Raw genomic sequence first — 22,401 nt, 5'->3', positions numbered from 1 at the left:
GTAATGTATTTCAAAATACTTATCAGCAAATAATTGAAAATGGTGTGATTATATTGTGTTATTTTGACAAATAAAATATGCAGATTTTAAAATGTGTGCAGAATATTTAATTTTTTGGTGCAGAATTCCCTCACTGGCAATTTTTAAATCAAGGCTGGATGTTTTTCTAAACGCTCTGCTCTAGCAATTATTGTGGGACAGGTCTCTGGCCTGTGCTATGCAGGAGGTCACACTAGATGACCACAAGGGTTCCTTCTTGCTTCGGAATTTATGAATGGAAGCATTTTTATCATTTATTTTTCTGTAATACTGCAATGCTTTACAAACGTATGGAAGGCAGGTCTGTGCCCTGAGGAATGTGCAGTCTGATTGAGACAGCAAACAGGTCAGGCAGCATCATAGCAGCGTGGAGTGTTGTGAAGCGAAGTGGACGAAGTGGGTTTGCAGAAGGAGAGGGAGGGAGACACCTGAAGGCTGCGCGGAATAAAGGTGGGAAGAAGAGAGGCTTCCAGCACAGCTTCTAGTGAAACTCTGGCTTAACTCTAAACTACGTTAAAAAGAGCAACAGTTTCAGTCTTAACAACAGAGAGTGGGAGAGAGTCTGAAATAGCAGGGAGATGGTGTGAAAAGGGCAGTGGCGGGGGGAGCTTAGGAAAGGGAGATGCAGGGTGAGATTTCCGGATGTGCCTGCGTAGGATCTGCTGGTGAACTCTCTCTGACTGTCAGTGAGAGTTCAGGGTGCCTGGCTGTCTTGGGCACTTTTGAAAATCTCCCCCACTGTGCCAAGAAAGGGTTAATAAGTTAGGAACTAGAATCTACACTGCAGTAAAAAGAAAAGGAGTACTTGTGGCACCTCAGAGACTAACCAGTTTATTTGAGCATAAGCTTTCGTGAGCTACAGCATCCGATGAAGTGAGCTGTAGCTCATGAAAGCTTATGCGCAAATAAAGTGGTTAGTCTCTGAGGTGCCACAAGTACTCCTTTTCTTTTTGCGAATACAGGCTAACACGGCTGTTACTCTGAAACCGGTACACTGCAGTAGAAGACCCAGAGTTGGCCTGGATCAGGTGACTCGGGCTTGGGCTGTGGAGTATAAAATTGCAGTGTAGAGTTTGGGCTCTGAGACCCGAGGAGGGGCAAGGTCCCAGAGCCCAGGTTCCAGCCCAGGCCTGAATGTCTACACTGCAATTTTATAGCCCAGCGAGACAGAGTCAGCTAACCTGGCTAGCTGCGGCTGTGCCGCAAGTCTTTTGTCACAGTGCAGACATCCCCTTGAAGATAACAATTTGTCCAAGAGAATCATGTGAAGGGACTTTTCTTCTCTGGATTACACTGCCTTTTCTTCATGGTGCTTCCGGAAAACGGTACTGGAGCAGCCTCTACGGACAGGCTAGAAGGGGATTTCATGCCAGCCTTTTGCTCTTCTCAGAAACTTCATCCTGAAGCTGTTTTCTTTTTTCATAGCATATTCAGAAAAGAAACGCCTTAGAAAGCCGAGCAAACGGCTTCTGGAATATGCAGAAGAATATGATCAGATATTTGCACCTAAGAAAAAATCAAAGAAGGGCCAGGAGCAATTGCAAAGGGTAGGTGAGAGCGTCGTGCTGCTAACTCGCGTTCTGTGGTTTTGCTCTCGGGCTCTGGTTTGTATCCCTGCAGTATGTTGTTTGTGTTCTTGCTGTGCATAGCACAGGGCAGGTTAAACCCACTTCCATCTGTATCTGTTGCTGCTGCTAGGTGAGTTCCCGGGAGAGGTCTGAGTTCAAGGGGGAGGAAAGGCTTCCAGCACGATGCAGTCGTGGAAGTGATATCCAGAATATGCAGCTGGAGCAGAATCCTGTGATGTCAACTCCATCTTCCTCTTCAACCAAAGATTCTCCTCCGGTCCTTGAAGCAGAACATTTGCTGTTAGAAGAGCCAGTATCCCATTCCTCTGAGCCCACTGACCTACTCATAGAAGGACATTCAGATTTGCCGGAGCTGATGTTATCTTCCCCTGATGTGTCTGAAGTTTCTGCTTGTTCTCTGGAGGCAGAGGAACGTTTCCTGAAATCAGGTAAGCGATATGCAGCATGCCTCCCTTCTGAAATGCGTGAGTCTGCTTTGCGTCTAGCTGCAGGAATTCTGACTCAGATCGGTGCTGGAAAGCTGAAGAACTGCTCTCTGGTTTCTGTTTTGTTAAACTCAGTAACGTGGCTGTAAGCGAGCAAGCATAAATTATAAATTTGGTAGCCAAAGAAAAAGCTGCTCGCTTCACATTTCCCAGCATTGTCCGTACCGTGATGTGCTCTCCGCATACTACATGTTTGTCCAAACCTGCGTATTCCGAACTCCCTCTTCTTCTTCGAGTGCATGTTTCGTGTCCATTCCAGTCAGGTGTGCGCGCACTGCATGCACAACAGCCAGAAGATTTTTCCCCGAGCAGCATCTGTAGGGTCGGCCTGGGCACCCCCTGGAGTTGCGCCTTCATAGCGCCCAATATAGGGCCCTGCCGACCCGCCACCTCCTCAGTTCCTTCTGACCGCCAGCGACGGCTAGCTGGAACTTCCTGAGCGCACCGGTGCCGACGGTGCGCAAGTCGGCTCCTAGAAAGGAGAAAGGCCTCAGCCCATCCAGCCTACTTCGGGCCCGACAACTCCTAGGGGCTCATTGATTCGTGCCCCGCAAGGGGTCCAGTGAAGTCTGGCCCACTACTGCTCTCCGGACTGTCATGGCCAGGACATTCAACTCCACTCCACTCCGGAGACTTTTGAGTTAGCGCAGGACCTTGTTCACCTGACGGCTCCGCCTTCCCCAAGGAGAGATGAGACATCGGTGTCAGCCAGGCTGCCTATTCCATCTAGGAGCAAGCCAGCGATGGTGTCACGCTGCACCCCATCTCCTGTGTGCCACTCCCTGGCACCGACAGCCCACGGTGTGGGGGTGGGGGGGAACTGCATCAGTCCCCAGAGGTTTGGCACTGCTCTGCGGCACCAGCCAGTACTGCTCCTCCATGGTCTTCTTTTTCGGAGTCCAAGGCAGAGTCCTATCGTTCAGATAGGTCCAGCAGCAGGAGGTCTAGATCTTGGTGACACTATGCAGGCATTTGAGGCCGCAACCTCCACAGTTTACCAGCAAAACTGACAGGACGGTTCCCAGAGGAGGAACAGGAGCAGCAGGAAGAGGCCTCAGCTGTCCTCAGGCCAGGGCTTTGGCCAGACCAAGTCTTCTGTGGGCCAGAAACAGGCCTTTTGAAGGCGCGCACGAGGACGGTGTACCAGATCAAAAACTGGATTTACCTCATCTTACCTTTTCGTTCCGACTATCCTCTTTCTACCGTGCGTGGTCCCCTGTCACTTCAGACTACTGGGAGCTCCACACAGTAGAGAGGGGATACTCCATCCAATTCTGTGCGCTTCCACCCCCTTCCCCGTCCCTCTTCAGGGATCGCTCTCATGAGCAACTCCTTGTACAGGAGGTGCACTCGCTCCTTTCAGTAGGGGCAGTGGAAGAGGTTCCTCGGGAGCTGAAGGGCAAGGGCTTCTACTCCCGGTATTTCCTAATACCGAAAGCCAAGGGCAGGCTCAGGCCCATCCTAGACCTGCGAGAATTCAACAGGTTCGTGAAGAAACTCAAATTCCGCATGGTCTCTTCGGCTTCCATCATCCCTTCACTGGATCCAGGAAACTGGTGAGCCGCCCTCAACTTGAAGGACTCATACTTTCACATAGCGATAACTCCGTCCCACAGGAAATTCCTCAGGTTTGTGGTGAACAACACCCACTACCAGTTCACAGTCCTCCCATTCAGCCTGTCAGTGGCACCTCAAGTATTCACCAAGTGCCTGGCAGTCGTGGCCATGTTCCTGCGTAGGCGACAGGTACAGGTGTTCCCATACCTCGACAACTGGCTGATCAAAGGCCGATCCAGGGCTCAAGTAGAGATGCAAGTCATCTTCATAAGAATGACATTTGACAAACTGGGCCTGCCACTGAACAAGGGGAAATCAAAGCTGTCCCCGGTTCAGCAGATGGGATTTGTAAGGGTGGTACTGGACTCGACACAGTTCCTTCCCGAAGCAAGATTCCGAGCCCTCAGCGACATCATTCAAAGTCTCAGGCAGTTCCCCACCACCACAGCACGGAACTGCCTGAAACCTCTAGGACACATGGCTGCGTGTACCTACACAGTACAGCACACCAAGCTCAGACGTCGACCTCTTCAGTCATGGCTGGTGTCAGTGGCCAGCCCGGGACAGTTTGGACAGGATTGTAACCCTGCCTCACCCGGTAGTCGACTCCCTCCTATGGTGGCTTGACCCGCAGGTAATATGTGCTGGCATCCCCTTCACCAGCCCCCAGCCATCCCTCTCATCATATTAGACTTGGGCTGGGGAGCACGTTTGGGACACCTCAGAACACAAGGCCTCTGATCTCAGGTGGATCTCGCTCTACACATCAATGTCAAAGAGCTGAGAGCGGCGTGCCTGGCATACCAGACTTTCAGAGCCCACTTAGCAGGGAGGTGTGTATCAGTCCTGACAGACACTACCTCGGCGATGTTTTATATCAACAGACTGGGGGGTGCACGCTCCTCTCTCCTGTGCCAGGAAGCCCTCATGCTGTGGGACTTCTGTGTAGAGCACTCAATACACCTGCAAGCATCGTATCTCCCTTAAGTACCATCTCAGCAGCTTGTTGCACGGCCACGAGTGGTCCCTTCGCCCGGGCGTCGTGACCTCAATTTTCCATCGGTGGGGCTTTCCCCCGATAGACCTGTTCGCCACGCGACGCAACAGGAAGCGTCACCAGTTTTGCTCCCTCCTGAATGGCTGAACCTGGAGCTTTCTTGCTCTGATCAAGTCAGACAAGTCCTCCTTGGCAGCAGGAAACCCTCTACGAGAGCTGTCTACCTTGCCAAGTAGAAGAGATTTTCAGTCTGGTCGGCGCAACACCTCCCATCCCCAACTGTCACCTCTGTGACACTTATACTGGACTATCTCCTCCACCTCAAGCAGCAGGGGCTGTCCGTGTCGTCAATAAGGGTTCTCTTGGCTGCCATCTCCACCTTCCACCCAGGTGCAGAGGCACGCTCAGTCTTTGCCAATCCGTTGGTCAGTCACTTCCTTAAAGGTCTTGACAGGCTATACCCAGAGGTCGGACAGCCGGTCCCAGCTTGGGACCTCATTCTGGTCCTTTCCAGACTTATGGGGCCACCATTTGAGCCAGTGGCAACGTGCTCCCTGCTTCTCTCTCATACAAGGTGGCGTTTCTGGTGGCGATAACCTCGGCTCGGAGTGTGTCTGAGCTCAGCCCTAACCTCAGAGCCCCCTTACACTGTGTTCCATAAGGACAAGGTTCAGCTCAGGCCTCACCCGGCTTTTCTCCCAAAGGTTGTTTCCCAATTTCACGTCAACCAGGACATCTTCCTCAATGTATTCTACCATTAGCCTCACTCCAGCGACAGGGAGCAGACGCTTCACTCACTGGATGTCCACAGAGCGCTAGCCTTCTACATCGAGAGAACAAAGCCTTTCTGAAGGTCCGTCCAGTTATTCGTGGTAGTGGCGGACAGAATGAAAAGTCTCCGTCTCCTCTCAATGTATCTCGTCATGGATCACGTCCTGCATTCGGGAGTGCTACAACTTGGCAAAGGTGCCCTCTCAGTCAATCACTGTGCATGCCACCAGAGCTCAGGCCTCCTCAGCAGCATTCCTGGCACAGGTTTCCACCCATGAAATCCGCAGAGCAGCGATGTGGTCCTCCATACCCACTTTTACCATGTGCTGTGTGATCACTCAGCAGGCCAGAGACGATGCAGCCTTCTGGTGAGCAGTGCTCTAATCAGTGGCAGACTCCAGTCCCACCTCCTGAGCTTAGACTTGTGAGTCAGCGGATTGGAATTGACATGGACAAGCACTCAAAGAAGAAAAAACGGTTACTCCTCGTAACTGTTCTTCAAGATGTGTTGTTCATGTCCATTCCAATACCCACCCTTCTACTCCTCTGTCGGAGCAGCCAGCAAGACAGAACTGGGGGGTGGCAGGTTGGCAGGGCCCTATATTAGGCGCCATGAAGGCACGACTCCAGGTGGTGCCCAGAACGACCCTCCGGATGCTGCTCAGGGAAAAATCTTCCGGCTGGTGTGCACGCAGCGCGCACATACCTGGTTGGAATGGACATGAACAACACATCTCGAAGAACAACAGTTATGAGAAGGTGAGTAACCATTTTTTCTGATCATGTTTATCTCCGCATGGATGCTGCTTGCAACGGTTATATTCCTGTTAGTCTGAAAGTTTTTTTGATGTCCCCAAAACATTTTGGATAAACAGGATCATAGTGTAGTTGTTGCATCTGTACGAGGCAGGTGCTTGAGTTAGACTTGATCTTTCCCCGTGATTGCGAGACCAGAAGCGCAGTAGCTATGGTCTGAAGAAACTGCCCAAAACACTGTTACCAGCAACTGGATCCTCACTCACCTAAAAGCACCAATACAGAGTCAAATATAGAAGTACATCTAATGTAATTTTTGAAGCCATACCGACCTGATGGTAGCATATGAACACACAATGGTACAGACAGCTGGGGTTCAGGATGGAGGTGGAGATATGTGGGTTGTGGGTGGTGGAAGGGAACTCGTCGAGGTAGAGAAGGGGACTGGTGAGCGGTGGTCAGAGGGCTGTTGAGTGATGTAGCTGCTGATTGCCTGGCTCTCTCTAAGTTGCATTGCTGGTGTGTGCTGTCTGACCTGACAGCTCCGGTTTTTCTGTGAGTTTGACGTTGTTGTTTAAACATAGATATTGTGGTAAAACCTAAAGAGCACAGCCAGGCTGAGGTGTGTAACGCTGGGTGCTCCACACATGTAAAATGCCTAATAGTCACTGCCTCTGAGAGCCTACAGACTAAGACACAAGGGGTAGCAGGTGGATGAGATTTTAAATATCAGTTAGTATCTGATGATGGATTTTGTTAGTCTGAGTCCAGTTAAAGGAACTGTATTTTTCCTAACTAGAACTTTATTGCAGGGAATGTGGAGAGTAAGCGTCAGAGGAAGCCAACTAAGAAGCTCTTGGAATCCAACGATTTGGATGCTGTGTTTATGCCAAAGAAGGAGGGGTGGACTCCTCCAAAGAAGGTACGTTCCTTCCAGCAAACCCTGAGTGCTAGCTGGGAACGAAACACCAGCCAGCGTGGAGTGTGTCTAGCTGGCTGCAGCTGTGAATTATGACGTAATAACGCGGCTCTCCGACTCTTGGGGTAGCGCTATGTCCTCGGCTCCGGTGACCTCTCTTGATTTTTAGGGACTGCTCTGTGCAAATCCACTCAGAACATGTTATACAAAATCTCCTTATAAATTCATCCTAACTAGCACTGCTTCCCGACAGCACTAACAACACCTGTCAGCACCAGGTCATGTTTAGCCACATGAGCCCTGTGCTGAGTCTCCACATTTTAGTCTGTGTGTTACGGTGAATAAAACAATTGAAGTTAGATAAGGAGGGAAACAACTTTGCTTCTTATGGGGACTGGATAGTTTCTGCTGTGAAACATCCCTCTCCTTTAATTTGCATTGGCAAAGGGCACTCCAGGGAACTCTCACCAGGACTCCCAGGTGGAAGTGCTCTACAGTAGACTTTTCCGGTTGGAGTAGGGAGTCTCCATGTGTTCTATTCTGTTGCTGCTTGATCTTGATCCTGAGGTCCTAGCCCCTGAATTTTCATATACCAAATTTTCTCTGAAGTGGGGACGACATTTCTCTCATCACCCTCCTCTGCAAGCTGGTGAACATCAGAATGAGTCTTAGCTGGGTCTCATCAAACCTGTACTTTAAATTGACGGGGTTCCGATGGTATGAAATGTTCAGGTTGCTCTCTGTGGTGTTGGATTCTGATGATTAAAGGAAAATCACCCACTGGTCTCTAATGTTCACCAGGTAACATGGTTTCAAAAAATGAGATAAAAAGATTCAGACTTCAAGGTCAGAAGTTGACCATCATGATCATCTAGTCTGACCTCCTGCACATTGCAGGCCATAGAGCCTCGCCCACCCACTCCTGCAATAGATTTCTAACCTCTGGCTGAGTTACTGACATCCTCAAATCATGATTTAAAGACTTCAAGTTACAAAGAATCCAACATTTACATTAGGTTAAACCTGCAAGTAACCCATGCCCCATGCTGCAGAGGAAGGCGAAAAACCTCCCGTGGTCTCTGCCAATCTGACCTGGTGCAAAATTGCTTCCCAACCTGAAATATGGTGATCAGTGGGCGAGAACCACCAGCCTGACGCTTGGGAAAGGATTGTGTGTAGTAACTCAGAGCCCTCCTCTTCTAGTGTCCCACCTCCGGCCTTGGGAGATGGTCATTAATAGCGTCATGGATGAGCCATATGTACTTACAGGCAACCTCATCATAGCTCCCCTTCCATAGCACGCTTAGTCTTGAAACAGGTTAGTTTTTTTGTCTCCACTGCTCCCCTGGGGAGGCTGTTCCAAAACTTCACTCTTCTGATGGTTACAAACCTTTGTCTGATTTCAAGCCTAAACTTGTTGATGGCCAGTTTATATCCATTTGTTCTTCATTGGCCCTTAACTTAAATAACTCCCCTTCCTCCCTGGTGTTTATCCCTCTGATATATGTATAGAGAGGAACCATATCGCCCCTAGGCCTTCATTTGGTTAGGCTAAACAAGCCAAGCTCTGTGAGTCTCCTTTCATAAGGATCATCCTAGTAGCCCCTCTCTGCACCTGTTCCAGTTTGAATTAATCTTTCTTACAAATGGGAGACCAGAATTGTGCATGCATTTTAGATTTTGTACCTACCCAAGAGCCCTTGCCAATTTTTGTGGGTTTGTGATTACATTTTCCTATTCTGAAAGATGTTTCCCTCTCCCTTGTTGCTGCGTGAAGCCCCCCAGACAACAGGATTGTTAATGTTAGTGGTGCGGTAGCATCCCGAGATCAGGGCCCCATTGTCCTAAGCCCTGTACGAACGTATGGCAAAGAGACAGGCTCTGTCCCAGTGAGCTCACTGGCTAAGTGTACGATGAGAGAAAACAGGTGGATTCAACGCACAGGCGGGGAGCATGAGGAACCAGTGAGATGACACTGGTCAGCATGATAAGCAGCAGCAGCCAGAGCACTCCAGCTGGCCAGCCAGTTGACTTGCTATGTGCCAAGATTTGTCCAACACGAAGCAAATTAATTGAAAGTTGACAGGATCCTGTTTTCTCTGATCTCTTTCGGTTCGTGGGAATCTGAGATGTTACTTATAACAGCAGTTCATAAAAACATTCAGCTTGAATTGCTCAGGAAAACACATCTCCTTGCTCGTGTCTGAATGCAACTGGTAAATTGTTTCAATCTTGTTTATTCCTAGTGTTTTGATGCTGGCCCTCTGGAGAATGACCTTTCTGAATTTTATTCCACACCCCAGTTTTTGGATCTCGGAGAAGGTAGGAAACACTAGGCGTCTGTGAAACAAAGCAGGGAGCCCCAGGTTCCATTCCTGGGGTGGTCTGTGCCAGGACTCTTGGCAAACCACGTACGTTAGTTCCTGTGGCAGAAGAGCATGTCTATAGGTAGCACCCAGTCAGGGTTTACAGAGGCATTTACTGCTCAGGAGAACTAATTGATTTGTTCAAAGTTGTGCCCCGCTCCCCCCCCCCGCCCCGCCCGGTAAGCTCTGTAAAGTGTGAAATTGGGGAAGGGAGCAGTAGAGCTGTGAGTGCACTCTGTCTCCAGAGCACTGTCCTGCGGTGGGGCTGGGGTTAGGTGGGTGCTTTCTGCTCGTTCGGATAGAGGTTTCTCAGTGCAGTTTTTCTCCTGAGGTCCTGCCAGGTTGTTACTGGTGATGAGGTTTTGGGGGATACCGAGATTTAGGGATTTCTGTCTCTCCTGAAAGCCAGTTTTTGGAAGCCCTGCATTTTGGAAGGGGAAGAGGCAGTGGGAATTTCGATACCTCCCTTAAAGACGGTGGCCTGTGGAACCAGATTTGCTTTTTCTCTAGCACCTGTCATGATGCAGGTGCCAAGCCAGCCCGTTACATACTGCTGTGACTGAATACGGACAGTGGATATTGTGCACTCAGTAATAGCTCTCGAGTTGCCAGGAGTAATGCCCTGGACTCTGGATTGGATTGCTTTCATTTATCAAAAGATGGCAGTGCATCTTCTCTTTCCTGTGGGCGGTGGAGATACTGGACATACACACCTTCCATGGAAGGCAGCTTCTATAGTGCTCGGTGCCCCTGCAGGCCAAGGCCCAGTGTGGGATTCACACCCTAGCCATTGGCCCAAAGTGAGGATGTTACTGAGGGTGTCTAGTGTGGCTGTTGTAGGGGGCCTTGTGCCACAGCGAGCCCTGCACCAGGCTCGGCAGGGGCCGGTCTGCCAGCAGAGAATTCTGCAGTTGTATCGCACTTTTTCCCTCCCTTGAGCCAAAGTCAAGGAAGTTTGAGTTGCAACACTTAGGGAAGGGGGACAATTGATCAGCATTTCGATTAATAACTTTAAAATCTCATGCATCCGATGAAGTGAGCTGTAGCTCACGAAAGCTTATGTTCAAATAAATTGGTTAGTCTCTAGTACTCCTTTTCTTTTTTAAAATCTCTAAACCTCTCACAGTGCTTTGAGCTGGCTGCCGCGCTTCCCCGCTGGGGTCTCAGGGAGAGCAGGAATGGCTCTGAGTTTTTCTGCTGCCATGCCAAAACGAATCCCCATTTCCCAGGTCCATGCCCCTGTGAGGGGCTGCAGGAACAGGAGGTGTCACCAGTATAGCCATTTGGGAACTGCATTCCAAGGCATTGCCTGCAGGCTTGTACTGGACCTGGCCGCATTATCCATTAGTGCAGTGGGACAAGTTTGGAGCTTCCTAGCCTGAACTGCAGAATTCACTGCACTGCTCATGGCCAGGGAAGCATTACTTCTCCGTTGTCTTGACACATGTCTCTCCCATCAGCTCCTGACAGACTCCCTGAGAAGCAGAGAAAGCGCAAGAGACAGCGATACTCCCCAGCTATAGCGCAGTACAAGAAAGGAAGGAGTGAAGATGCACTGGGGGAAGCTCCCAGTTCTGAGGTACTGCTAGTCCTTCTAGGTGTTGCAAACTTTATCAAGGAACCCTTTAACCTCTCCTCTCCTTCTTCAAAGTATCCTCTGAAAAACAAACTCTGCAGCATTTGATTGGCTAAATGGGAGAGAAGAGTTTAAATTGTTCTGAGTTTAAACGGAATGTATCACTTTGAATTAGCAGCTGTTTTTTAAAGACCACTGAAGCTTGGGCTTAATTTTGGGGCTATTGCTCAGCTAATTTCACCGTAAGAGAGGGTTCCAAGCAATGACAGAGCGGAATTTCATCTGGCGTTTTGCTTTGCCAGTTTGGAAGGTTTTTCATTCAACTGAAAGGCCGTGGCTGCTGCAGTGGGGAATGCTGCCTTCTTGCGCACTGATAAGCAGAACGAACTCTGGAGTGTGGGCATCACATGCTGCAGTCGCCTCTTGTCTGCGTTCTGCGCTCCAGCATTAGCTGCAGAGTTGTGGAAGAGGATATTGAGAACCACTCGTGAGGTCAGGGCTCTTGGTTGCTTTCTGGCAGCCCCTTGTTAGAATTCTGCCCTCAATCCAGAGGTCTGAGTTGGGGTGTTTCCCCTGCACCAGTGGGTCACTCCCTCTTTGGATACGTGAAAGCACCCTGCCAGAGACCGCTCATAACAGTATCTCTGACCGCCACATTTTGCCTTTTAGGAATGAGCCAGGTCTCCCCAAGACATGTCCTGGGAGAGGAGGGACACCTTGAACAGCACCCAGTGCTGGCAGGATGTATGTTAGGAGCCAGCCGTAGGCATTTCTTATCACTGTGTTGCTGTAATGGCTCCCAGTGGTTCACAGCTGTTCACCCAAGCAAGGCTAACCCCTCTGCTGCTCACTGCCATGGCAGTCTCCACTGGTGCAGTACTAGTGTGGGGCAAGCACGGGCGTGCAGGTCACCCTCCCGCTGCTTCCTCGCAGGGCCCCAGGCACGGCAGCGGTGGTACTTTCTGCTGGCCTGGGAACAAGTTTTCCGAGGCCCTGTACAGCTCATTGTGTGCTGTTCCCTGCCAGCTTCCACTTGCTTGTGATTGCTGTGTGTTCTGGCACGCCAGTTTCAGAGCAGGTCTCCTAGCAGCCATGGTGTGAGCATGCTGCCAGCTGGCCGGAGAGAAATGTCTGGACACTTGTGAGTGTCTAGGGTGACAAGGAGATCCCGTCGCAGCTGAGCTCTGTAATTCAGAGTGCCCTGGACTGTGAGTGGGTATCCAAATGGCTTGCCAGCAGGGTAGCCCTCACTCCGGTGCACAGTGTGGGGAGACTGACCTGAAGGTCCAGGACAGCAAAGTGTGGAATAATAACAGCTGCTCCAAGGCAGAGGAAACCTGCCCCTTTCATGCTGAACAAGACTGTATTTTCTGCACTCACCCTCCTGTGAAACCTGATGTTGGCGCGCCAGGCGGGGTGGGGTGACAGCTCTGGCGTGGACAAGTCCAGGATATGGCTCAGGCCATGCCTGTGAACATGCCAGACGCCCCAGGACTCTTCAATGAATCGTAAGCTGCAGAGACAGCGGCAGAAGGTTCAGGAAGAGATGCCTGCCCTTTGTACGAGGTACGTGGTTGTTATTTATTCTCACTGACCAGGGCTGGTTTGGCAGATTCAGGGCCGAGGAGGGGGCAATGTGTCTGGTTCTTATGAGAAATGTTCAGTTGCAAACTCATGAGAGCGGAAGTCTCCCTTCCACTGTGCACATGGCGGCTTCCTATGCCACCCCCGCCCAGCTGGCTCTGCTCCACCAGGTTCAGCCGCCCCTTCTACATTTGTCTGTGTGGAGCATTATTCCAAGCTGGAGCAGAAGTCCCAAGCCCTCAGCATACAGTGACTGGCTTAGCCATGCATGTGCCTGGACTCAAAAGGGCAGCCAAGCAGGATGGGTTTTTAGGTCAAACCCTGAAATATAGGAGATGTCCTGGCAGGAGCGGTCTACTGCAGTAAACCACACCCGGGGCAGCATGGCCCCACACAGGCTACATTGTCTCTGTTGGCCCCACACCAAAGCAGTGCACTATTTACTTATCTGCAAACATGGGGCAGCAATCCAACAGAGAACTTTCCTCCAGATTTCAGAGCAGTCTCTGGTAATCTTTGCAAAGCTAGATGACTGGCCTTACTAATCAGATCAAGTGTAATACTAACTTCCAGATCCCTCAGGGAAATGCATAGTGCCTCTCCAGTTCCTTGAACATGTCCTCCTGTGTTATCCAGGAGAATAATCCAAGTCCTTGCCCTCGCTTGCTCAGATAGGTCCTGTGAGTGGCACTGGAATCCCAAGGTGAGCAGGAACCAGAACTATTGCATTCCTTGGTATTCCAAGGGTTTCCAGTGTCAGTAAACCTATTAACCCTCTTCTTCGTTACAGGAACCACTGCTGCATTGCTGAGCAGGAGCGGGAACAGGCGTCTGAGGACATCAGCGGGCTAAATGCTTCACCAGTCCTTGGGGGGAAATGGAGAACAAAAGGATCTGACCCTGGAGCTGCAGGGGGATGTGCAAAGGGGACTCTGCTCCTATGTGCAGCTTCCAGGCAGAAGCCAAGTGGGGGAAGAGGACAGAGACTCTGATGTTATACATCCCTCATGGCAGAGAAAGGAGGAGGCAGGAGCAAGCATTCCAAAGGGAATGAACGCCTGAGAAAGCACATCCAAAGACACAGGCAATTAGTGCCATTATCCCATTAGCAGGCCCCTGCATCTGACCTGTACATACCACCTCCTCATACAGTGCTGCGGTACAGGATGGTGGCAGCTCGTTTTGGTCTGTGCCATACTGGTCTGTTCCTTCCTGTGCATTTCCATGGCATTCCATCTCTGCCAACAAACTGGACAGAGTGACTCAGGCTCCCCGGGACATGCATTCGTACCCCTGTCGTCCGCAGAAGTGCCTGGTGTGTAGTATTGTGGTTTTGATCTAGTTTGTTGCTGCTGCTGGGCTTCCACTTTTGTGTGCTTAATAAACATGATTTGCTCCATATATCTCTGTCCCATACTTCAGTGTGCCGTCAGTGCATCCCTACTTCGCTCCAGAACTCCTCCCTGCAAACTCCTGCCCGGTTAAAAATGGCTGCAGTGATGGAGAAACGCAGGAGCAAAGGAGGCAGTGACTAGGACTGCAGATCTCTCATGGTGTTTTTTAAATCAAAAATCACAGAGCAGCCATGGGAAATGTAGTAAGAACCAAAGGGGTCTGGGGAAATGGTGTGTAAAGTCACAGGTTGGAAAAGTCAACTCTCTGTAGCTCTTTATATAAAATACGCATTTTTTTCAAATATTCAAGTTCAAACCACTTTGTCAGTGGTTCCCGAACTTTTTAGCATGGTGACCCACCAACTTCATATTGTCTTTTATTGTGCCCCACCCAGGGTCCAGATTCCTGAGGGAGTCCTCAACAGGCCAGAATCCTTCCCCTCTGCTGCTGCCCCACCCCTCCTTGCCCTCCTGAGGGGACGCTGACCACCCACAACAGCACCCTCTGCCTCTGCACCACAACCCTAATCCTGGCCTGGTGAGGAGGAGAGGGCCCCAGGGAGGGAGTCTGGAAATTGAACCCACCCTGCATTCACCCTTCAGCAACAGCACCTGTCTGCTTGGCTTCCCCTTCCAGCCATTGCAAACTGGTGCAGGGGTTGCATTGCCTCTCAGGTTTGGCCCAGCCGCTCCTCGGTCATGATAACAGAGCAGCACCGGGCCAAATTTGAGTGAGTGGCAGTGCAACCCTGAGTGTCTGTTAGTTTGCAGTGCCACTTACTCAGATTTGGCCCAGCTGCCTCTGTCATAATAGAGGGTGGCTTGACCAAACTTGAGCAGCGCTGCAAACCCATGCACCAGGTTGCAGTTCCCACAGCAGGGAGCCAGGTTGAGCCTCATGGGACAGGAGCCCCTGCTGCAGGATAAGCTCTCCAGGGCTCACCCTCAGCTCCACACCAGCTCAGCAACCCAGCATTTGGGAAACCCTGCTTCAGTAAAGTCTCAGACACAAAGAAAAGTCCTAACCAAATAGAAAAATCACGGTACAGACACCCCCCAACTTACACAATCGTTCTGTTCCGGAAAGCCTTGCGTAACTCGAATTTTGCATGGGTCAGAAACGTATACCCGTATGTTATGCAAAAATTTCCGCAACTCAAAAATCCTTATTTCTGGCTTATGGAACTTTTTCCATACGTGCGAATTTGCATAAGTCGGGTCTTGCGTAACCCGGGGAGCGTCTGTATCTGTGACATTGTGACCACCATGACAAACCTGCAGCCTTAGCAATGGTACTTAACAGCAGGGAATGCTGACATTTGCACACCTCAGCGTAATCCATCCCCACTGTTTTCTCTGCCCAGACAAAAGGTGTGGCCCCAGCATCTCAAGGTTTGTTTGCACGCGAAGTGCAAGTCACCGCTTTGGGTGGCATTGCTTTTCAGTCTGGCTGCGAATGATTGCTGCAAGAATACCTCATCCTTTGCAGAATACAGCAGACAGCTGTGACGGGACTCGTGATCCTGACTGTCCTGGCATGTCAGCAGCACCATCGTCTTGCTTTGAGCTTTCCACCACCACTCTGTGCCTTCTGAGGGTGCAGATGAACCACCATCTGAGTGCCTGTGCTCAGTGTATGGCTTGGTGAGCCGGGGGAGCAGTGGGTATGCAGTGATTCTGTGACACCTCACTGTCTATGCTGTGGGAAGAGTGTGAGTCTGTCTGCTTCTGAAAAGAACAGAGTTCTCAAAAATCCTTATGTGGTGCACGTGCCAGGCCATCTTATTGCCTGTCGGAACCGGTACAGGGCTCCCCTAAGGCTTGCTGACCTTGGAGTGACAGCTCTTCTGGGTTAGATGGGAATGGGCACAGGATAGGTGCGTGCAATACACCTGCGCTCCAGCAAAGTTCAGTGAGTCCAATTGCTCAGATCCCTCAGTGATCTCAGGCACGTTTGCCATCTTGATCCCATACCCCTGCAACACTTGGTGTATTGCCATGCACGCCTTCATCCCCATGGCACCCCCGGGACGTTCCCAACCCCAGGCAGTACCCAGTGGACCAGTAGCTCTCCAGGGGACCTGGCTTCCATAGGATAATTGGAACTCTCCTTTCCTTGGGGTCTGCCGCTGCAGCGTGGGGGCCAGCTCCCCACAGAGATGCAGACAGGCTCTCCTTCCCAGACCCGAAGAGTAGCTCTGTGTAAGCTCGAACGCTGGTCTCTCTCCCCCTCGCAGATGGGGCCAATAAACGATATTACCTCCCCCACCTTGTCTCTCTGCCCTGAATGGAGAGTCCTGCAGCTCCTGTTGCCCGTCTCGGACCTTGCAAGGACCTGGTGACTCAGCTCACCGAGGGATGTGCTGGGTTCTCGTCACTTGAAGTCTTTAAAGCAAGATTGGATTTTTTCTGAAAGATGCTTTAATGCCACCGGCAGTTGTGGCCTGTGCTCTGCAGGAGGTCACGCTAAATGATCGGAAGGGCCCCGTCTGGCCTTAGAATCTAGGCTTGCAGATGGATGCAGAATAGAACTGCACCCTAAAGGAGATGGCTGGGATGACTCGCTGCCCTTCGGCAGCTCCACTGGATCCGTTACCAGCAATCTGGTTCTCTAGCATCGCCTCAGCCAACACCCCCAGTTAAAATAGTGTCAGTGTGTTCCTGGCGCTCCGATACACAGAATGAAATAATGGTTGCTTTGACCATGCTCTGCTCATTTGCATCTCATCCAGTGGAGTGTGTATGCAGTGCCTTGGGGAAGCTTTCTGGGCCATATTGGCGGCTCCAGGACTGTTCTGGCACCAAAGTGAGTGTTTCTATCGGGTCAGGTTGGGGCAGAATTAATCCAAAAAGAGAGCCCCTTGAAGAGGGGTCGTGGGCAGCAAGCGAGCCAAATTGAATACCTGGGGTTAAAGCGCAAACTAAAGCTTCCTCCCTCATAAAACCTCAGAGTGGAACAGTGCGGAGGGCATTTTCCCCAGGGCATGAGGGGCCCTCTGCAGGCAGGATGAGAGTTAGAGGCACTGCTTACAGCCCAGCTGAAAACCTGTATGTGCTTGATAGCCAAACTAACAGCCCAGAGGGTGGGCCAGGAAATACTGACAGTCCAAATTCTGGATTTCTTTTCTAAAGGGAGAGATACCTATCCATGGGAGTGCTGCAAGCCCCAAGGAGCTCAATGAGGATGGGTCTGAGAATGACCATGGAGTGCCTTCATCCAAAAAGATGCAGGGGGAGCGAGGAGGAGGAGCAGCCCTCAAGGAGAACGTGTGTCAGGTAGGGAGCTACGGTCTTTGTGTGAACCTTCGTAACACTGACGGTGGTGTTGAGCAACTGTGCAGCACACTTAATACCCTGGCTAACAAAGCAACCTCCAAGCAGATCTGATTGAGTTAGCTAATGTTTTCTGGATCCCTGGTGATGGGCCCCTCTTGTCAGGAGACTTGGCTGTCCAGTTATTCCTGTGCCTTGCGCTGAATGGACACTTCCCTTGTGTGTAGATGCGGCATGACTGCTCTGCAGTGCCCGTCCCTCCTGCAGCAGGCTCCGGGTGCATTATCCCTGCGGCGGTGGGGTGGGTGCTAGGTGGCTGGGAATGACGTGGGACGTATTTAAGCCATTGCTTCCCAGCAGGGACTCAGGGAGAAGTAGCAGGGCTGGTGTGAAGGGATTTCCGTAGGGTGTTCTTGTGGCAGTCTCAGCCAGCTGCGTTCCTTGTGTGTCTCTAGCCAGGGGTTTGTCCCAGAAGTAACGCTGTGTTCCCTCCCCGTGCAGATCTGTGAGAAGCCGGGGGAGTTGTTGCTGTGTGAAGCGCAGTGCTGTGGTGCTTTCCATCTGCAGTGCCTCGGGCTCTCAGAAATGCCGAAGGGCAAGTTTATCTGCAATGAGTGTTCGACAGGTACGGCGTCGGGTGGGAGGGCGGGCCGCTTGCTGGGTGCTTGTGTGGGGCTGCTTTCAAGTGTGCCATCGGCAGAAGGCACGAGTTGAGCTCGCGTTGCTCTTGGGACAAATGGCCAGGGCCAGAGAGCATGGCGGGGGCTGGGAAGCTGTGCAGTCCAGGCCGGGAGCTCATAAGGAGCCAGCCAGTCTGGCCGGAGGTGGTAACTTTTTCTTTGAGAGAGCCCCTTCCCTTGTGCCATGTGACCGGTGTTCTCTCCTCCAGGCGTCCACACCTGCTTTGTGTGCAAGAGCAGTGGGGAGGACGTGAGGCGGTGCTTGCTCCCCTTGTGCGGGAAGTACTACCATGAAGAGTGTGTGCAGAAGTATCCACCCACGGTCATGCAGAACAAGGGCTTTCGATGCTCACTGCACATCTGTATGACTTGTCATGCTGCTAACCCAGCGAACCTGTCTGCGTCTAAAGGTAAAGAAACCCTTCTGTGCCTGCAGTTACTGGGGCTGGTCAAGGAAAAAAGGCGGGAGCCCCTTTCTTGCATCCAAAGCACCTGTAATTTTGGAGCAGTTTGAGGTGCTTGGTGTCTCCCACCCAGTGCCTGTTCTTCAGTCTTTCATCGTGTGACATTTGCTGTGGGCTGTGTAAATATGGTCCTCAGGGGAAGGTGCCGGACTGTGAACTTGCTGCTCTCTAGCTAGGGTATACCCACGCAGTGCCTGGGCTCTGACTCAGGTGTGAGTCGAAGACCCTGCTCTGTCCACGCACACATATCAATCAGCCTGACTCAGGACCCGGGTCCTAGGACCCTGCTATGGCGTGGGGCCGAGCTCAAGTCCCAGTGAGACTCCGGTGCACTCGATGTCTGTGTCCACACTGCAAATTGACCTGAGTCAGAAGCTCTGTGTGGTTCAATACGGACATGCTAGCATGGCTGAGACCTGGGTCCAGCAATTGTACCCACAGCTTTACAGTGCAGTGTGGATGCTTAGGCTGGGCCCATCTCCCTGCTCTGGATGTGGCAACCTGGTGCCCAAGATGGCGGTCCCATTCAGCTTTGTCTCAGCTGCTCCCCGGGCCAGGCCGGGCCAGAGCTGAGGCTCGGTCCACCCTCCAGAGTTAGGTCGACGTGATGTCAGTGTCTGCACCACAGAGCTGCTTCCGCTGCAGCACGTGGCCACTACACCGATACCCTAACTCCATCTCGGCGAGAATGTCGGTTTCCCTGCTGGTAGGCTCCCTGCTGTGAAATAGAGCCTGTGCAGGTTCGGGCTGTCAGCGTGATTCGGGGGGGCTCACAGCTGTGAGCTGATGCCCACCTGACAGCTGGGGGGAGCCAGCTGTGAGCCCGTGCCATGTTGCAATGCCTGGAGCCTCTGCTGCAGGCTGTGTGCAGGACGGGCTCGCTCTCCAGCCCCTCTGCCCAGGGTGCAGCACCCACCATTGGGGCATGCTGTTCTATCAGTTAATTTAAACACAGGGAATGAGTTATTGGGAAGCTGGCGTAATTAGAGGCAAGGTGTCCCTTCGCCAAGTGACTCATTTCACCCTTTGTTGTAAGCCTGAATATTGACAAAACTAAGTTCTAGAAGCAAATTATAATGGTCACTTTCCCTCAAGTGTTTACCTGTGTCCAACCTTTACCACCACCAGGTCGCTTGATGCGTTGTGTTCGGTGTCCGGTGGCATACCACGCCAATGATTTCTGTCTGGCTGCTGGGACAGTGATCCTCGCCTCCAACAGCATCATCTGCCCCACTCACTTCTCTCCACGGCGGGGCTGCAGAAACCATGAGCACGTCAACGTCAGCTGGTGCTTTGTCTGCTCGGAAGGTGAGACCCTCTGTATTCTGCCTAGTGCACGGTGAGCACTGCGGGGCGGGGCCTAGGCCGGAGTGACCCACACTCGCCCCGCGGGGGATACGGGGCCCGGCCGGGGCCTGGGCCGGGGTGACCCGCACTCACCTCGCGGGGGATACGGGGCCCGGCCGGAGCCTGGGCCGGGGTGACCCGCACTCACCTCGCGGGGGATATGGGTCCCGGCCGGGCCAGGCCAGGCTGCTGTGCGCTCGCCCCGCGGGGGATACGGGGCCCGGCCGGGCCCGCGCTGGGGTGCCGCGCGCTCGCCCCGCGGGGGATCCGGGACCTGGACCTGGACGTCATGTGCTCGCCCCGCAGGGGATACGGGGCGGGGTCTGGGCAACCTGTGCTTGCTATGCGGGCTGTGGCTTGTGCTAGGGAGCCAGCTGTCAGCCTGTGCAATGGGATAACATCACTCGCCCCATGAGGGATACGGGGCGGAGCCTGCGCTGGGGGGCCGCGCGCTCGCCCTGTGGGGGATGCTGGGCTGGGCTGGGCTGGGCCGGGCCGGGCCGGGGTGCCGCACGCTCGCCCCGCGGGGGATGCTGGGCTGGGCTGGGCCAGGGTGCCGTGCGCTCGCCCCGCGGGGGATGCTGGGCTGGGCCCGGGCGCCGCGCGCGCTCGCCCCGCCGGGGAGACGGGGCGGGGCCCGGGCCGGGGAGACGGGGCGGGGCCCGGGCCCGGGCGCCGCGCGCGCTCGCCCCGCTGGGGAGACGGGGCGGGGCCCGGGCCCGGGCCCGGGCGCCGCGCGCGCTCGCCCCGCTGGGGAGACGGGGCGGGGCCTGGGCCCGGGCCCGGGCGCCGCGCGCGCTCGCCCCGCTGGGGAGACGGGGCGGGGCCTGGGCCCGGGCCCAGGCGCCGCGCGCGCTCGCCCTGCCGGGGAGACGGGGCGGGGCCCGGGCCCGCGCCGGGGTGCCGCGCGCTCGCCCCGCCGGGGAGACGGGGCCGGGCCCGGGCTGGGGTGATACCGCTCGCCCCGCAGGGGATACGGGGTGGGGCTTGCACTGCGGAGCCAACTGTCAGCCTGTGCCATGGGGTGACGTCACTTGCCCCGTGGGAGATATGGGGCGGGGCCTGTGCTGGGGAGACGTGCACTTGCCCCGCGTGGAGTACGGGGCGGGGCCTGTGCTAGGGTGACACCCAGTTGCCCGGTGGGAGGTACAGGGTGGAGCCTGCGTGGGGGGTGCCAAGGGGAAAGACCTAATGCAGGAACCAGCTACTTAGCAGGAAAATACTACTGAGGACAGACCAGCTTGGGGCCCCCATTCTCGTCCAATGCCAGGTCAAGGTGTTTGTCTTGCTCTCATCAAGCCTCATTGAATTAGGGTTGGTTTGTGTTAGAGACCGCCGTTCCACACACTGGGCAGCTGTGCTCCCAGGTCTCTGTATCCAGGCTGGGAGAAGCTGCTCAGGGCAGGAAATGAGATAATATTCTTGATGGAAGGACTTTGCCACTGGAACAGCTTCGCAGAAGAGCCTAAGTCTGTTTTCAAATGTGGTTGCACCTAGTCTTCCCGCAAATGCCTCCCTGCAGGTACCCCAGGAGATGAGACACAGCCTCAGCTGCATGTGGCCATTGCTGCCGGGCCTGAGTGAGGCGAAGGGTACAGAACGCAAAGCCTGTAGGCTACTGTAACCCTGTTTTGAGGGACCTCGGTGGTGCGTAGGCATTGGCCCGGCCCTCTGCATGGCCCTGTGCTGCTGCTTGGCAGAGATGGAGAGATCGGGTGCCTGGGCAGATGGAACGAGCTTTGTGCAAGAGCTGGTTTGAATCTGTCTGGGAGCCTAGGGTCCAGTGTTTCTGTGATGTGGCTCTCACTGCTGTATCGCTCCTGGATGCAGGGGGCAGCCTTTTGTGCTGTGAGTCATGCCCAGCTGCTTTTCACCGCGAGTGTCTGAACATCGAGATGCCTGAGGGAAGCTGGTACTGTAACGACTGCAAAGCTGGCAAGAAACCACATTACAAGGAGGTGGTCTGGGTAAAAGTTGGGCGCTACAGGTGGGTAAAAATAAATGTAGTTCCTGTCCATGTTAAAGCCCTTCCTCGTGCAGCGCGGACTATGCGGGGGGCTCTGGAGAGTGCTGGTTTCTACTCTGGGTTATGCAGCTGGGTCTGTTTTTAATTCCACATAGGCACCTGATAGTAGAGTGCACCATTCCTCCCCGTTCTTTCCCTCTTCCACCTGCTGCTTTTCTCTTCCCCAAGCCAAGCTTCTGCCCATTACTGCTGCTTTGTGTGAAGTACTGGAAGCCCCAGGAAAGTTCCTTTTCTCCTTCTCAGTGCCCCTACAGACTGGAAAATCGCTGTTACCAGCTTTTAGGGGCAGTGGTGTCAAAGCTTTGACCTGCTTTTCCTGTCCCTATCCCCTGTGACAGGTGGTGGCCAGCTGAGATTTGTCATCCTAGAACTATTCCTGTAAATATCCAAAAGATGAAACATGACATTGGCGAGTTTCCTGTGCTGTTTTTTGGGTCCAACGATTACCTCTGGACGCACCAGGCTCGGGTGTTTCCCTACATGGAAGGCGATGTGAGCAGCAAGGACAAGATGGGCAAGGGAGTGGATGGCATTTATAAGAAAGGTAACACATTTCCTCGTGCTCTAGGGAGACACTA

General features: G+C 53.0%; 1 protein-coding gene across 1 annotated transcript in view; it reads left to right on the top strand.

Annotated features, from left to right (window-relative positions):
* NSD1 (nuclear receptor binding SET domain protein 1) overlaps nt 1-22,401 on the top strand; it is a 140,554-nt gene that overhangs the window by 77,641 nt on the left and 40,512 nt on the right. Inside the window, exons 7-17 of the mRNA XM_043520693.1 lie at nt 1,465-1,586; nt 1,738-2,056; nt 7,007-7,116; nt 9,360-9,435; nt 10,940-11,058; nt 17,166-17,309; nt 17,808-17,931; nt 18,196-18,396; nt 19,579-19,758; nt 21,628-21,784; nt 22,162-22,367. Of these exons, the coding sequence (XP_043376628.1) occupies nt 1,465-1,586; nt 1,738-2,056; nt 7,007-7,116; nt 9,360-9,435; nt 10,940-11,058; nt 17,166-17,309; nt 17,808-17,931; nt 18,196-18,396; nt 19,579-19,758; nt 21,628-21,784; nt 22,162-22,367 (1,758 nt within the window). The remainder of the gene's footprint in view (nt 1-1,464; nt 1,587-1,737; nt 2,057-7,006; nt 7,117-9,359; nt 9,436-10,939; nt 11,059-17,165; nt 17,310-17,807; nt 17,932-18,195; nt 18,397-19,578; nt 19,759-21,627; nt 21,785-22,161; nt 22,368-22,401) is intronic.

The sequence above is a fragment of the Chelonia mydas genome, chromosome 8, assembly GCF_015237465.2.
Source record: "Chelonia mydas isolate rCheMyd1 chromosome 8, rCheMyd1.pri.v2, whole genome shotgun sequence".
Lineage (NCBI taxonomy): Eukaryota > Metazoa > Chordata > Testudines > Cheloniidae > Chelonia > Chelonia mydas.
Note: the sequence above shows the minus strand (reverse complement) of the source record. Positions and strands in the feature narration are given on the sequence as shown.